At 36.8% G+C, this 17,734-nt stretch overlaps 1 protein-coding gene across 2 annotated transcripts; it reads left to right on the top strand.

The window, feature by feature from the left end:
* Positions 1 to 303: 303 nt before the first annotated feature.
* On the top strand, positions 304 to 17,734 carry NOP14 (NOP14 nucleolar protein). 2 transcript variants are annotated; one of them, XM_010710481.3, is made up of 13 exons: positions 308 to 811; positions 3,495 to 3,629; positions 4,452 to 4,593; positions 5,118 to 5,263; positions 5,684 to 5,821; positions 7,185 to 7,307; positions 8,451 to 8,582; positions 9,764 to 10,094; positions 11,380 to 11,510; positions 11,751 to 11,836; positions 13,411 to 13,546; positions 14,691 to 14,792; positions 15,552 to 17,734. In XM_010710481.3, the coding sequence occupies exons 1-13, from the start codon at positions 614 to 616 to the stop codon at positions 15,756 to 15,758; spliced, it is 2,007 nt and encodes a 668-aa protein (XP_010708783.1). In that variant the 5' UTR covers positions 308 to 613; the 3' UTR covers positions 15,759 to 17,734. The 2 variants fall into 2 exon arrangements, with proteins under 2 accessions (XP_010708784.1, XP_010708783.1); XM_010710482.3 differs by lacking the exons at positions 14,691 to 14,792; positions 15,552 to 17,734 and adding an exon at positions 14,250 to 14,682 and having other exon boundaries at positions 304 to 811.

Below are 17,734 nucleotides of genomic sequence, written 5' to 3' on the forward strand. Positions count from 1 at the left end.
GGCCCCGCGGGACCTCAGCGCCGCGCTCGCCTCTTCCCCATCACCCGCCGCTCGCTCCGGCACCAGCCTTCCCCCTCCCCGAGGGCGGAGGCAAGGAGCAGGCAGCGCCCGCCCCGACCATCGCTCGACCGCCCGCCTCAGCCGGCTCCACCCCACCGCCGTCCTCGCCCGTCTCCCCCGGAACTACAACTCCCAGAAGGCATCGCGTGACAGAACTCGTCCTCTCCCAGGCGCGCGTCGCGCTCTGCATGCCGGGATACGTAGTGAGTGACCTAGTTCGGCCTCGTCCGGCTTTTCCCAGTGCGGCGGGGGAGAAGGGCGGCGAGTCTCGCGATATTTGAGCAAAAGCCTCGCGAGAGTGTCTCCCTGCCGGTGCGTGGCGGAGCTCGGGTACGTCGGCTGCGGGAGTGCCGTTACCGCACTGCTCCGTTTACACCGTGCCGATCACCCCACCGGATCTCGTAGGGTTTCTGAGGCAAGTCTCGCGTGGCCTGGAGGACCACAGTCAGGCCTGAGGAACGCTTTGGCCGTGGACGCCATTTTGGCTTCTCTACATCTAGCCACTGGGTGCCGAGCGTGTGCTGAGCCTCCTCACCCACACAAGTAGCCAGCAATGGGGAAGGCTGCAAAGCGCAAGAAAAAGGCCTCCACATTTTCAAAAGCCAAGGGCTCAGCAGAGCCAACCATAGCCATGGTGAAGAGCAATCCCTTTGAGGTGAAAGTCAACAGGCAGAAGTTTAACATCTTGGGAAGGAAGACCAAGAACGATGTGGGGCTGCCTGGTGTGTCACGGTCCAAGGCTATCAAGAAGGTAAGAGGACAGCAGAAATTGGGAGGGAGGAGGGTAGCTGTGGATGGAGAAGTGGTGGAGAGGCCATGAATCTGGAGCCTCCATAGGTGAGGTAAGAGGCTCATCCCACGTGACAGAAGTGATTGCTCACCTCATGTTGCTCTGATGGTGATGGAGGGTGTACCCAAATGTCTCTCTCCTGAGCAGTCACAGTGCCGGTCTCAATGCCTTACCATGCTGTGAGAATGATTCTGTTATTACTGTGGATCAGAGTACAGCAGGAAGCACAGGGGTTGGTTATAAGTGTTCATTAGATAGATTTAGGTGCTGCAGGATGTTGAGCTTCTTGATGATGGTGCAACATCGCTGTAACAGGGAAAGCCTGAAAGAGGAGTAGGTTCTCATTGCAGTGTGAACTGCATAGATAGAAAACTACCACTGACTTGGAAGACTAGATTGCTTTTTGTGCAATAGTTAAATAGTTATATTGTGAAAGAATGTTAAGATGCAAAGTAGTGGTATGTCTTCATTGAGATAATAATGTCCATACAGCTTCAGAGAATTAAATCTCCCACTCTTGACCCTTTTAAAACTGTCCCCCTCTTTTTTTTTTTGTTCCTTCTTCCCTCTACTGATATCAGTAGCTGCCTGACTAAAAATCCATACTGCACAAGGGAAGCTGTTACTTCATATACATTCCAGCATTTATCCTTTCCTTGAGTGAAGCAGTGGATTTTTTTCTGACCTATCCCTGTAAAGAAAACAGGAAAGAAATTAGAATTTCTGTAGATTCTGTTAAAACTAAAAACTTTAATTTAACAGCTTGTACTGAGGTTCTCAGTGATGTGGATGTTGATGATGGACATGATTTCTCTACAGCTACCTGAAAAGAGGTTGTAGCGAGGTGGGTACGGCCTCTTCTACTAGTGATGGATGAGATATAGTGACTTTAATCTGTGCCAGAGGAGGTTCAAGTTGAATACAAGGAAGAATTTCTTTTCAGAAAGAGTGGTGAGGCATTGGAATACATTGCCCAGGGAGGTGGTAGAATCACTGTCCCTGAAGATGTTCAATACAATAGAGATGTTGCATTGAGGGACATGGTTAATGGGCAGGGTGGGAATGTGTTGACAGTTGAACTAGATGATCTTAAAGGTTTCTTCCAACCTTAACGATTCTGTGATCAAATCTGGATAGCTACTTGTAAATTGAATCTGGATGTGTGCATGTCAAACAGAATTTAAAGTTGTAATGCAACAGAAAGCACAGCAATTAAAGCAGAGCAGCTAGATTCTAGACTGCAGCAAGTGAGGATTTGATTAAACACAATAACCGTAGGCACAGAGATAAAGGAAGGTAGCTGCTTACCTTTAGAAAATCTCAGGTATGTAGGGATTTCCAGAGAGATACCCTTACTTCCCCTACCGACCCTTAAATGAGGTCTGGGAAGGGCTGGATCCTGGCTCCAACCCTTCTGGTCACTCAAGTGCTCTGCATGCAGCTGAACTCCCCTGGGTTGGCCCTGCCTTCCCACCAGGTGCTCAATCACTAATTCAAGTCATGGCTTATAATTTCCATTACAAAAGTACTTTCTGAAAATAAAGTTATTTTAAAAACTAATGCAGTGGAAGGAAATGGATTGTTTGTCATTTTGAATATATTGTGAAAGATTATACATTAAAATTCTATGGATAGAGGTAATTGGTGAGAGAGGACATGAAATAATTGATAACAAAAGTGCTTTCCCATATCCAAGTTAGTAAGATACATTAACATTCTTATGCGGCATTTAAATTGTTCACTTGTGTATGCTATGCAAGAAGTAAATTGAAGGTAGAGCTTTGGGAATAGTAGATGAAACCAGCCTTCTGCAGTCAGTAGTGGTGGTGGCTGTAAATTGTGGACATGAGGCTGCAGAGGCCTGCTGTAGGAAACCTGCCTTCTCCTTCAGCGCACAAGTTTGGGAGTGCATTGCAGTACAAACAGCATTGGAGAACAAACCTGTCCATGAGATTTAATTGACATCTCTTAAATTAGAGCTAATTTTTTAAAAACTAAACACAGCCAGCATTTTCTTTCTTTATAAACTGTTTAATAACTTCAGCATTTTAGAAAATCTGATAACATTCAATTTCACGTTTTAAGTTCTTCCTTTAACTGCTAAGGGAAATTAAATGTTTGTCATGAGTTACGTCACTAGCACTTGAAAATAAGCCTGACTTCTTTGTGCCATAAGTACAGCACGTGCTACTTCATACATGCCTTACTGCTCTGATGCATGACCTCTCTGTGCTCAGCACTAAGGGAGAGAACTGTATGTATGTACCCACTTGGGTTTATTTATGTCTTGGGCGACAAGACCAGAAGAGGTACAGCTGATACTTTTGTTCTCTTTCTTTAATACATTCTTTCATACTAAGCCTCAGACTGAAATCAAAATTCTTTGGAATCAATGGTTAGTTTTCATGTGTGACAAAACAAGGACACCACACAGTGTATCATATTTTGTCTTCTGGGCAGCTTGTGAGTGTAGTTCATTACTCTGTGTTGTGCGTTGCGTATGCTTTCCATACCCTCTTAGTTTTGCGTTATGGTAGACTGGATGATTCCATATTGTCAGAATGCCATGAAGCTTTTTTTGCCTTTGCTTTGGAAGCATTTATTCTGTTAATTTTTTGAACTTGACCTCCTTTTTTTCTTCTAGCGAACTCAAACGTTATTGAAAGAATATAAAGAAAAAGAAAAGACAAATGTGTTTAAAGATAAGCGTTTTGGTGAATATAACACTAAAATAAGTCCAGAGGAAAAGATGATAAAACGATTCACTTTGGAAAGACAGGTAAAGTGTAAGAATGGGAATTAAAAAGAAAAATTGAGTTGGGAGGGTTATCCTTAATAGAGGGTTTTGCAGGCTAATGTTTTTTGTTTGTATGTTTTGAACTTCTATGAAAAAACATCTGTTTATGGGAATCCAGAATGTTCCATGAAAAATTCCTAGTGTTGCAAGACAGATGTTTTTCTGAAGAAGAAAATTCTTTGAGCACGTTTGAGCTCTGATGTGCAAGAAAGCCAATTTTAAGCAGTCATTGTTTTCTTTGACTGTTCTAGACTTGTTGTGATTTGGAAATTGGATTAGAAAAAGGCAACCACCAGCAAGTAGAATTTGAGATTCCAGTACAGCTGTTGGAGAACAGCCATTTCATTTGCTGACTAGAGGAACTCTGTAACATGCTGTCATTCTGTAATGCGAATTGTTTGCGTAGTACCATTCTTTCAGTTTTATGATACTCAATCTCCAGAGCTGAATAGTGCAATATTGTAGCCTGCTGGTAATTTATGTAAGCTACATTTCTTCAGGCCAGAAATGGAATAATGAAGAATTGTTGTTAATGGTATGCAGATAAAACTTAAGCTTTCTTAAGTTTTCTGAGTTGCTTCATTTCTACATTACTGTAAGAATAATGGAGGCATCATACTCTCTTGCTTAATGCTTCATGTATTTTGGATAAAAAATATTAACCTGGTAGTGTTCTTAAAATAGCAAAGAACTGGAACAAGAATCTTCTCGAACATTAAAAATGCTGGCTCTATTAGTTTGTTGCCTGGAAACTAGAAATTTTTGTTATTTAATTGTGTTTTTTTTTGTTGTTGTTCTTTTTAGCAAAACTATGGAAAGAAAAATATCTATAATCTTAATGAAGATGAAGAATTAACTCATTTTGGCCAATCTTTAGCAGAAATTGAAAAACTGAATGATATTATTGATAGTGATAGTGACACCGATGAAAGGGGAGCATTGTCAGGTAGGATATCGGCTAATATCTCACTGCTCTGTATTTTTTTTCACTGTTGGTTTTGTTGTTGGTACATTTGCATCATTTGTTTCTTTCACTGAAGAAGAATATGTAAATGGATGGGCTGTTGAAGCCAAATTACTACTTAAATACATGTGGAACGGCTGTCAAAATTTAGCAGAAGCTAAGTTGGAGCTACCCAACTGGGAAGTTTCTTTATCCTGTGTTTTTTTCAGAATTAATGTGTACCTACGTTTCAAGTACATCGGGCAGCATCTGAAGTTTAAGTGGTTTTCTTGTTACCTCTACACCTAAATAGTAGTTGGAATATAGAAAAAATATTCCTATCTCACACAAAATGTTTATCAGTGTAAGTTGTCCAGCATCTTTTTTAGGTATGAATGTGAGTAGTATATGGCTGATGAAATAATTTTAACTGCTTCCATTCTCAAATACTAGAGGGATACTGTCCTAGCAGCCTCTGCACTTACATATCAATTTGAAGAGAATTCCCAATTTATTTTTTCTTCTAGCTGAGTTAACTGCTGCTCACTTTGGAGGGGGCGGAGGCCTTCTTCGTAAAAAAGCATCTAGTGAACAGGAAGATGAAGAGGAGGAAAAACCTAAATCTAGGAAGGAACTCATAGAAGAGTTGATAGCCAAATCTAAACAAGAAAAGGTGGGTTTTTAGCTCTAAAGAATGAGTTAATGTATGATACAGAGGACATCACAATTTGTCTTTGCAGAATAAAGTAGCAGTAACAGAAAATGATGTAGATAACTGTCTGGGAAAAGAGTCTATGGTCCTTGAATGTCCATCTGTCCTTGTAAACACTTAAGGAAATAAAGTGAAAATCTACCATTCTTTTGTATCTTCAAATCTCTCATTTTCTTGACTCATGTAACTCGTTTCCTGTACTCAGCCCATGTGGCACTCAGTACAGCTGTATCACTTCTACCGCTGTGAATGTTTATATCTTTAAAATGTTAAGTATTTGAAATAATTTATTTGCTGAAGATATCAATTTTGTTTTATGCTATAAGTGCTTTGTCTTATTCAGCTGGATGTAACTGCTGCATTTGTGTTTTATTTTTCTAGCAAGAAAGGCAGAGTCGGAGAGAAAGTGCCTTAGAACTTACTGAAAAGCTTGACAATGACTGGAAGGAAATCCAAACCCTTATGGCCCGCAAACCCCCAAAGTCAGAAAGAAAGGACAAAGAGGCAGAAAAACCCAAGGTAAAGTTTGGCTAGATTACTTTCTTTTATTCTAATAATTTGTGGTTTTGACTGTCCTAGTGACTGAAGTATGAGGCAAAGTTGATTGCTTTGCGAAATAAAATGAGAGAGGTTGCATGTTGAGCAACACTATTGACTGTTGGTTATTTTTAAGACATATTTTTGCCTGAAGAATAAAAATTGTTGAGACCATTGTCTTTCTTTGAATGCCTTTGCTACGTTTCTTGGGTGAAACAACATCTATTTGACAACAGATTTTTCCTGGTTGTGACCTGAGTAATGTCCCTACAAAAAGGGAATTAAAATATTAAGTTTATGAATAAATTTGTTACAGTCTCAAAGCTTTTCCTATTTGTTGTTCTTCATACTTCTTGATTTAAGAATAAGCATTGCAATGTCTTGTGCTATATATTTTTTTTCTTGTAGACATTTTGTATTATATGGTATTTATTACCTGGCAGTAGAATTCTGTTTTTAGAAGGCTGAAATAATGAACTGATCTCATGTTAAAACTGATCTTAATGAATGGAAGATACTGAATCAGAAAGTCATATTTTGACATATTGCTTTTTATTTTAAGATGCTTCATGATATACTGAATATTCCACTATGTCAATAATGTGATATCCTAGACAAAAATTCTTTCTCTGTGCTTTACTGAAAAGGAAAATTAGCTTCCCTTGCTTCATGTGAATCTCCTTTTGAGAGTTATCAGGGATGCAGGGATCAGACTGTGTACTAAATATAACATTAATGTTAAGTAGGAGAAAATTATCTAGTGGCATGTAAGAAGAATAATTACCAGAACTGAATTTTAAAGGAGCAGGTTAGTGACTTAAGCATCTATCAAGAAAATTGTATTCAAAAGCTCAATGTGACCTCTGCTAGTGACTGTTTTCCCATGTATGCTGCTTACATTGGCTGAGCATCAGCAACTCTTTTTGTTTCCTTTGAGGTAGATATATATGTAATTAATATGATAACAAATACGTAGTTTATTTCTAACAGTATTTATAAACTGAATTACAAACTATAAATTTATTGGTTTTTTTTTGTTTTTTTTTTTTTTAGAAAACAGTATTTTATTAATAAACAATATTTTGAAGTTTTTCAATTAATAAGAAGTTTTCATGTAAGGTATTGTTATAAGTTCTTCAGCTTTGAGAAATTTAAATGGAGGGAGTTCAGGGAAAATTCAATCCATTCCTTATGTTAATACTGAATTAAAAGCAGCTTTCTCTAGACAGTCTTTGCCTTATTTCTTAAAGGTCTTATTTTCCAGTTGTTATGTCTTGTAGAAGGGTAGATGCAAAGCAGAATAATAAGACTAAGATAATAAACAACTGTATAAATATTTCTTCAGCCTGATGAATATGATATGATTGTTCGAGAACTTGGATTCGAGATGAAAGCAAAACCTTCAGAAAGGATGAAGACAGAAGAAGAATTGGCAAAAGAGGAGGAGGCGCGACTCCAGAAGCTAGAGGTACACCAGCTATGGTTTTGGATTGTTTTCTAATCTGTTTTTTGGGAGTGACCACATATACTTATTGCTTTGCCTTCGATTGAAAGTGGCTGTACTAAACTGTTATTCATCAGAGGGCAAATGCAGGAAATCTGTTTGTGTTTTGTTTGGAATCTAATATAATAAAGAAAACATGGACTTAGTACATGACTTAGTGAGGTTCATGAAATGAGTGAATATTTCTTCAATAAAAAATAGAATATCACTTTGACTTGCCTTTAAATGTTTTAAATTATTCAGAGTTTAGATGCAATTCAGTAAGGGGGGCATATTTTATTGCAAAGAAGTTGAGCTAATATGCTGCCAAGTCATGTAATGCTTTCTTCTGGTGTTGTAAATCTTCCAGCAGTAGCATGTATATAGCCTTGCTTTGCATAGGAATAGAGTTCTCTTGGGAAATGTTTCATGCTGTTTCTTCTATACGGAGTTCTGAGTCCTGTAGAAAGAATGAATTACTTGGTAAATGTTTCTCTCTTTTTTCTTTTGGGATATTAGGGACACATTTAAGATGGTAGGGAGAGTTGGTACCTTCGCGTTACTGTGAAAGAGAGGATTTTTTTTTCTTTCCTATTCTTGTTGTGTTGCGTGGTGGATGATCTGGCTGAGTGCAAAGTGAAAGTGCTTCTGAAAATGATTGTTTCACATATTGCCCATTGAGTCTATTTGTAAATTCAGTGTAATGTTAAAATCTTAAGATTATGTTTTCTGCAAACTTAATACACTTAGAAGAAACAGATAAACACTGCAGAATCATAAAACACCAATGGAAGCTGCATTTTGTGGTAAACCAAACAGATAAAATAAGAGAACATAACATATTTGGAAGCCCAGTTTAAAGCCTTCCAAATATGTTATCACATATGCAGTTGCATTAGGCTATCAAATCAAACAAAACACAACAAAATGAAGTATTAGTTTTTGTTCATAATTTGCCAAGTCACTGGTTTTAATTTAATTAACTGTTTTTAATTTTCACCTACTACTTGAATAGTTCTAGTTAACTTTTTTTCCCCTTTGATTTTCTTAAATGAAGTGTTTGAGAGATTTTTCGTTCTTGTGTAAACACATGATGTATCTGTGTATGTTACTTCTCCTAAAACACAGGCAGATCGACTACGTCGAATGCGTGGAATAGATGAACAAGAGAATAAAAAGAAACCCAGCCACGTGTCAGCTGATGATCTAGCTGATGGCTTTATCCTGGACAAAGATGACAGACGTTTATTGTCTTACAAGGTAAGATAGGAAATCTCAGCATTTTCAAGGTTCTGAAGTGAAAATAGGAAAATCAGTTTGGAAGCCTTTAGTCCAAATCTGTGCTCAAAGCAGGGTCAGCCATGGAATCACCAGGTTGTTCAGCATTTTGTCCAATTTTGTCTCAAAAAAATCTCCAAGAATAGAGGCTACAGAATCTACCTAGGCATTGTATTCTGCTGATTTTCTTACTGTAAAAGTTTCTCAGTCTGAATCTCTCTTGTTTAAATTTAAACCAGTTGTTTCTCTTTCTCCCACCATGGACTGTGGCGCAGAGTGCCTTCTCAGTGACTTCCCTTATAGGCACCGAAAGGCTGGTTCCAGGCTGAAAAAAACATGGGTTCCACAGCATCTTCTCGTAGCACAGGTTCTATGACCCCTGATGACCCTGATGATTGCAGCTGTTTGTAGATATCTTTCTTGTATTTGAATACTGTATTCTATCTGATTTTTTAAAAGGGCTGAGGAGAGGAGAATAGTTGTTTCCCTCTGTAGTCCTACTAATATAGTAGCCTTATGTGCTCTTATTTAACTAGACTGCGGAGAGGGCCTTAGCCCTTCCATTTATTCTTTTTTAATTTAAATTTGCACTATACATCATATGAAGTAGCTTTGCTTAAGGTGGCAGAGCGAATAAAACCTTAAAGCTGATGTAATGAGTCACCCTGACCATGTGATTCATGTGTGTGCATACTGATCCTCTCATCTTCTTATATGGAAGTAGCAAGGGAAGTGCTCCTCTCAGCAGTGAATGCAAATTGTGAATGTGCATTTAAATTGTTGATTAAGAAAACCAAGATGGGAACAATTAGGTATCTGATACACTATTTTAACGTGTAGAAGTAGTTAAAATGTCTTTTTTACTAAGAATGCTTCTGTAAGTGATGTAGAAATTTTATGTAAGTATTCCTTACTTTCCCACTGGTACTACTCTAGTCCTTACATACTGTATCCTGTTCCTCCTATCTCTTACTGCTCCTTAGAAATACACTTCTATTCATATATCTGTATACATTCTCTTTTCTTAAAATTCCTTCTTGGCTGACACAGCTGCCAGTCACTGCTTGATCACAATAGCTTTTAATGATACATTTCCATGGTGATTCTGGCAAATTGCTGTCACTTTATTGGTGTTTTAACTGGCTTATTTTCTCTACTGGCAGGATGGAAAAATGAACATTGAAAATGTGGAGGAGGAGGAGGACAAAGAAGAGGAGGAGGACAAAGAAGAGGAAGAGGAACAGGAAGAAGAGGAAGGTGAGAAGGAAGATAATGAGAATGAAGAAGGTGAGGAAGAATCTGCTACTGAAGATGAGGAGGATGTTGCATCAGATAACCACTCGGATCTTGAGTCGGATCTTGAGAGTGAAGAAGAAGCTGCAGGAAATAAAGAACAAAAGAAACAAAAGACAAATGAAAATGAATCACAGAATGTGGAGGAACTGGATCCAAAAATGGAAGCTGCCAAATCAGAGCTTCCATATACATTTGCTGGTAAGCAAAAGACTGATGCATAGATCCCTGTTGTCTTTAAGGTTTTATAAAGTGTCTTTCTCTCTGTGCTGCAGTATCTTATATATTCCTGCCAATCTATGAAGTTTTACCTCATAATTGTCTCCTACTGTTCCAAATGCAGACAGTAGCTGCTGTTCTTAGTGATTAGCACTGATCATGCTGTGAGCAGTGGAAACCGGATCTGTTTCACCCCAGAACATTTACTTCTGCTTCCAACAGCTTTAGAATTGACAAAGACATAGTGAGGTTGAAAACAGAAAGATCTTTACTTGTTTCTGAAGGCCACAAGTGCATCCAATCTAAAATGCTGTATTTTGCATGAGATAAGTTAAATATAGATAATAGAATACTATTTCAAATGAGGAGAGCTTTGCTTCTGTTGCATTTGGACTGATATTTTTGTCAGAAGCTTAGAGAGGCAGCATTGTGAGGTGTAATCCCTGCGATACAGCATTGCAGTATTTTGAAATGGAGACAGTCAGAGTTTGACTTCTTTGGGACTTGTGCCTCGGAGGAAGGAAGAAGCATGTTCCAAGTAGTATACAAACCAATCATTAATATTGAGTATTTAATGCAACTAGCTATTGTCCTAGTATAGGTTTCTCTAACAAAATTAATTGTTACAAGATTGAACAACCTTTCAAACAATCTTCCCCTAGTGCTTGCTTTTTTCCCAAAAGGAGGTAGTATACATTACCCAAAGTCTTTTAAATTGCATTCAGGATTTGTCTTAACCAGAAAGCAATTGCATTAAAATAACTCAAAAACTGAACTGGTTAAGATGTTATTTAGCACATTCACTTATGCAGAAGACTAAAAATACTACTTCTGGGGAGGAGGGTAAAATTATTTTCCATTAGTGGCAAGTTTCGTACTTTATTTAATATCCTTCATACAAAAGCTAATTAGATGTGAATTAGACATAGAGCTAATTGTATTATGGTCAATTTATGGTTGAATGAATGCATAAGCTTACTTCTGATGTGTTGCATGTGTGTGCATGTAGTTATGCTCATCCTAGGCAACAAGTACAGGATAAATTGCATCTCATTTGTTGAAAAGCATTCGTCTTATTTTCTGACTTATGCTCGTGTATGCTATGTTATGTACATACTTATAGGCTGCTATTACAAGATTACTATTTAAAAGCTATGTGTTATCTTTTCTTCTGAAAGATGACACTTTCAAATTGGAAATCTGTTAGATGGTCACTTGAATTAAATAACTGTTAGAGGTTTGATAATTTCTTGTTTTTACCTTACAGTTCCTGAGTCCTATGAGAAATTTAAATCTTTATTGGCTGGAAGAACAGTAGAGCAACAGCTTATTATACTGGAGAGGATTCAGAAATGCAATCATCCAAGTCTTGCAGTGGGAAACAAAACAAAGTTGGAAGTATGTTTTCATATTTTGTTTTATCTTGTATTTCAAGGTTTGAAATTAACTTTGAATCTCTGCTTAAGTTTTACTAAGGATTCAGGAAGCAGCATAACATATCCATGTTCTTATAACAGTGCAATCAACATACTGCTTGTTTCTTTTCTAACTTTTTTATCACTGTTCTTTTGTGCTATTCTGAAAAATACATGTGATGAAAGAAAATTAATGTTTTTTAACATACGGTACTTCTTGCAGAAACTGTTTGGCTTTCTTCTGGAATATATTGGAGAGTTAGCAACTCTGGATCTACCAGAGCTGAAAACAATTGACAAACTCATCCTGTAAGTAATAAATCGTGTTGACTTTTGCTCCTTTCTGGTCTAAAGAGAAAAGCTACCTAGGGGAAGTGTTTAATATGTAGCTCTGTCAGGATTGTAGGCAACTTAGTGTCCGAAATTTTTTTCATGTGTTGTCTGGACTATTAATTGTACCAAGACATTAGAATGTAATTTTTTATCTGTAAGTGCTTTTCATGGGCAGTAGATAAATAATATGCCAGTTGTGCATGAAAACTTCTATATGGAGGTTACTTATGCAGCAGATTAAGGGCTTTAAGGTTTGCAGTGATAATGCGCTGTTGTCCGTACAGTTGTTTTTTTTCACAAGTTTCCATTCTGTGAATTCATTCTCATTAGGAACTAAGTGAAAACAGAATTAGAATGTTATAGTAAGCCCATATAAAAGTTCTGAAGAAACATTTTTCAGGAAATTGTCAATTTGGAATTGTTGTCTTCAAATATATAATGGGTGTTTATTGTGGCAAGAGAGCCAAACTTGTCTCACAGTTACACGGTGAGGGATGAGGATCAATGGATGCAAGTTGCAACAAAGGAAATTCCAATTACTTGTAAGGAAAAATTCTTCACAGCAATTGTATTGAACCCTAGAATTTCTCTGGTTTCCCAGAGAAGCTGTGGAAGATTCGCACAATTGAACAAAGCTGTAAGCAAACTGATTCAGCGTTGAAGTTAGCTGTGCTTTGAGCAGGGAATTGCACGAGGTCACCTCCAAAGGCCCCTTGCAACCAAAATTAGTCTGTTATTCCTATCTTGACTTTTGGGCTAGGCAACTTTTCTGTAGTGAATTATTTGTATGTACCTTGAAAGAAAAAACATACAGTGAAATCTAAAGGAAATAGTTTTTAATAATCTGTTACGTGCAGGTTTAGCATGCATTACTCTGTTGCATTCATCAGCAAGAGCTGTTGATAATCACACATGGTGGGGCTTTGTAAAAACATGTAAACACATTTTGATTGTTTTATAGAGCTGAGATTTATTAATATCACTGCAAACATTTTAAAAGAAAATACTGAAAAGCAGATGCAGATGTCTGACTGCACCTCCCTGTAGGCTGTAACCACAGGCCAGGAGCTGGCCTAACTTTGTGGGGAGTTTTTTTTGTATTTTAAGTAATAACTTTGCTAACCACTTTACTGCCTTACATGTTCCTTAACGTTGCATGAGAATATTTTGAGTTATGACTTGCCTGGTATGAACCAGCATATCTTTGTACAGTAAAATGAAGAGTTAGGTGATTTAGAAAGATGTGTTTTAATCATATGAGATTATTTAGGAGTGTATTTTAAAGTTTTTAATTATTTTTTTATTATTAAGATTTAGAAACCTCCAAATCTCAGATTGCCTGATGAAAAGTACATCTCTGTAAACCACAAGTATTACAGTAATAATCTGTGCAGGGTTGTGGTGGCTATTTCTCTAAAAAATAATGTTTCAGGGCATTTGTTTTTGTTATGGATGGAACCCAAGAAACCACCCTGCAGATGCTTAAAAATCAGGTTTTTAGTTAACATCACTGGTGTAACTTGATCATGACTTACATTTCTTCTTAATAGGCCATTGTACAATCTTTGCCAGATGTTTCCTGAAGCAGCCAGTGGCAATATTAAGTTTGTCCTTCGAGACGCTGCACATGAGATGGAAGAAGTAATTGAAGTCAAAGGCCGTGCAACATTTCCAGGCTTAGACACGGTAACAAATACCTGCTGCAAAGCAAACTCTTGCTCTTTCCATTAATACAGAAATGCTAGTAAATGCATGATGATGGGGATGTAATTTTGCATTTCAAGTTATAGAATGAGTTATTAACATCTATGATTTTTTATATTTCTTAAATTTAAATCTACAGATAAAAAAAATATTCTACAGAGTAGAAGTGTGACTCTGATATATTAACAAGCGGAACAGATCTTAAAATTGCCTCTCCAATTTATGTAGTAGAACATTATTAGTTTTCCTGATGAAATTTCAATGGATAGTGATGTTGTCAGTTATGTCCTGATTTCTTAAGTTACATTAAGTGCAAATATTTTAAAAGTGCTCCATAGAAGTGCATTATCTCTTAGTTTCACAAAAATATCAAGGAAATAACATAATGGACTTAAAAGTACCATTTTTAATACTGTAGATGTGAGTAATGCTAAATTAATGACTGAGAGTGAAAGGATTGAACTTACTTTCTTGTATTATTCTATGATTAGTAATACTTCAGAATTTTGGTAGCCATGCTAAATCTGAGCAGACTCTATTTTCAAAGTTTAGGTAAATGGCTGTTAGAGAATTCACATGGAACATCTAGAAAATGAATATTTGTTTATGTAGTAGATTGTTTTCAAAGAGCAGACCTAAGTCAGTAATCCAAAGAGAACTATTTGGTTTTTTTTTTGTCTCCCAGCTTGAGGAAACAATGTTGCCTAATGGGATATTTAGAGTATTGAAAGAAAATGGATTAAAGAATTTGATTGGAAGACTTGCTTCTTGCAGCTTGGACAGTATTTATGTGGAGTTCTTTTTGAAGACTCTTTATTCAGGATGTTTTGGATTTTGCAGGAAATGTATTGTGGAGAGCTTTTAGCTTCTTACTATGTTTTGTCTATCACTCTTATAACATACAGTTAGACATACAGTGGATATTCTTTTCTCAGGTACTTTAAGCAGTCATTTCAGTAAATAGGTTGTAAATATCATATCCAACTTCTGAATGATGTTTGCCTTAGTATTTTTAGACCACTACATGACAGCTACTCATCTACCACAGTTACATATGTGTAAAATTAAGATCCTTGGAATTGTCTTAATACATTTTGCCTCCATTCTATGTTGTATTCACTATCAGCTTATTTATTTGAAAATTACATCTCTGCTGTTTCCAACATCTGACTTCTGGCATCCAGTTGTAACTCCTGCTTTTATATACATGAGTCAGCTGCTTACTAAGGTATGTCTGTGATGTTGTGTCTCAGTATACAACTTCACTTCCTTGTTTCTTCCTAGCACTCCAAAAAATGTGTTATAATTAATGTGTATATATTGGAACTGCACTGAAAAGGATGCTTTATGTTTAGTGTGGTCACAGATGAGAAACTATGTGAAACTAATGGAAGAGAGTGAATAAAGTACAAAATCATTTGTTAGTGATTTCTCTTTTATATATTGCAATTGTTCCAATTCAAGAAAGGCTTTTATTTAAAAAGCAGTAATGTGTGTTTTCCTTAAAACTATACCTACTGCAGTGTATTGCAGTGTAGTTAAGTACTTACTTTTCTATCCAAATATCTTTCATATGTGCTTTGAAAGTTCTGAGCTAGTTGCTTTGTTACTGTTTGTTACTGTTGCTGATCCAAGTTGCTTTGAGCCTGATGTTTCTTTGTTTCACTTATGAAAATGGATGTGGGGAATTGAAGGCAAAAAGTAGGGCTATAATTGACGCCCAGCTCAGATGGCAGAGCAAATGAGCAGTAAGAACTTACTGGTGATTGAGCACCTTCTAGTGGCTAAACGTCATCTTTCTCATCAATTGTGCCTATGCTCTTTAGTAAGAGCTAAGGCAATATGTTTTTCATTTAAATCCAGAGGGTACCATTTTACAGATTTTAAAATGTGTACAAGTTCCTGAATATTTATGCTTTTGGAGAGATGCTGCATTTGTGTTGCACAGACATTTACTAATAATGTGTTTTCTTTTTTCTTTTTATAGTGCCGCATCACAACATTGCAAGATGTTATTAAAGGTTTGTTTATATGCTCTTTGCTCCTGGAATATGTATCTCTCTCCAAAAGATTTGTACCAGAACTCATCAATTTTCTTCTTGGAGTACTTCACATATCTCTACCCAAACAGCAGGCCCAAGGTGAGTTTGTTAGTATAAATGAGTTAAGAAATTTTTATATTAGTGTTCTTTAAAATTTCATTAATTAATTAATTGTCTTTCACAATGAATCTAGTGTTTTGAACAGAAGAGTCCAACCATCTGCTAGACTAGCTTTCCATAGCTTTGATCTTTCAGGAAAGAAACAACGTTTTTTAAATTGCTCACAATTGCTTCTGCAGTTTTGTTCTAAATAGACCACGTTATAGGACTGCAGCCTAAAATTCACAGTTCCTATAGGATTACAATGAGTACTCTGTTCTTCACAGTAAAGAAGCAGTTAATGCTGCAGGCACTCTTCCTCATCAGCTAATAGCCATTTCATCAAGAGAAGTACGTCACAAAATTGTTATTTTTCCTTTTTGTTTGTGTGTCAGGGATTTGTTGTAGTTTAATAGAAGGCAGCTATCCCCATAAGCAGATTAGTCTATGCTGTAACATAACTGTGTAAACTTAGTTTGTGCAGACAACAAGAACAATAAAACTGTCTTTTCAATGGAATCCATCTGCTAGCAAGTGATTTTCAATTGCCAGTCTTCCAGTCTTTGTCTTTCTGTGACTTTTTTTTCTGTGTGGACTCATCTCTAGCTTTAAAATTGCTCCAGATCTGAAGCTTCTTGTTAAAGTGTTTAGTGACAAAAATTCACCTAGAGGAGCTTAGTCAGAGCACATTGCTAATTCATGTGCTAGTGTTTCTGTCTGGGTCACTCATAGTGTCTTTGAGCACTGCAGGAGGAGTATTCTCAAATGAAAAATTACAATTATTTATTGGCAAATACTCAGAGAAAACATCTGGGATTTAATGAACTTACAGGGTAATTATTACTGTGTTAATCGCTGTTGATGAAACACGCCAAGTCTTTGTTCTCTGGGCGTGGAAGGTGTGGAAGGTTCATCTTCTGTTGTTTCAGTATTTCAGTTTATCTTCAGCATTACTGAGTAGTTGTCTTGCAGTTCCCTTTTTTGCTCCTTCAAGACTTTCATGCCTTCTTGTGCTCGTGTTCTTTTCTTCTTCTGTGTTCTTGAGCTACCCGTGACCCCTTTCTCAACAAGCTTAGTATTGCATTTTCACCTTTATTAGCTTGTGTGGCTGTAACCTGTAGACTCACCCAGCTCCTTCTCACAGTGTAGCAGTTTTCTCTGAAGTGTGAGCCAAGGTTACACAGCTGGGTTGCATCAGAGCTAAAGCACTGGATTCTCAGAACACCAACAGCTGAGCTCTTAGAATGAGATGGGAAGAGGCTACAGAGTGGGTGGGTTACACTGTGCTTAAACTGTTTTCTCCTTTGTGTAGTCTTGTAGGAGTCGATGATCTACAAAGGTTTTAGATACCATTAAAATACAGGTTTTTGCAAAATCAGATAAGCTTTTTAAAAATAATTAGTGGTAATTATTTAAGTTTTAACCTTTTTTAATTCCTTTGTATTTCTGCTAGTGTATTTACATTAGTTAAATTTTCATGGTGTTGTTAAAGTTTATACTAAAGGCACAGCATTCTCTTTCTGAAAATTTTTCACTCAACATTGATGTTTTGAAGTTACCAGATCTCCCATCGTGTTTATAACTATCATTCAGGGAACTGTTACTTATAAATGTGATGGTTTTACTTTGCAGCAGAGAATATTTTAAAGCAAACTGACATCCAGCTCTCTGGAATATTTTATGTTGTCACACCAAAAAATTTCTTGAGGTTTTATTTTGACAATGGGTAACATCAACAAGTAGAACTGATATTGTTTTCGTTATATGAGTTTAATCCATTTATTTTTCACATGAAATGGTACAGAATACAACTTCATGAAAGACTGAAATACACTTTCTGATCTGGTTTAGGCCTTTTTTTTTTAGTAGAAAAGCTGGAGGGAAAGAGTAGGAAGGAATCACCATTGTTAATAGCCTCAGTTAATGGAACTCTCATTTAGAGCTGCTATCCTCTCACAAATAAAAGAAATAATAAACAGTTTTGAAATTAGTTCCATTGTAAGCTTGCAGAGCTTAGAGAATAAAGAAA

This window comes from Meleagris gallopavo, chromosome 4, assembly GCF_000146605.3.
Source record: "Meleagris gallopavo isolate NT-WF06-2002-E0010 breed Aviagen turkey brand Nicholas breeding stock chromosome 4, Turkey_5.1, whole genome shotgun sequence".
NCBI lineage: Eukaryota > Metazoa > Chordata > Aves > Galliformes > Phasianidae > Meleagris > Meleagris gallopavo.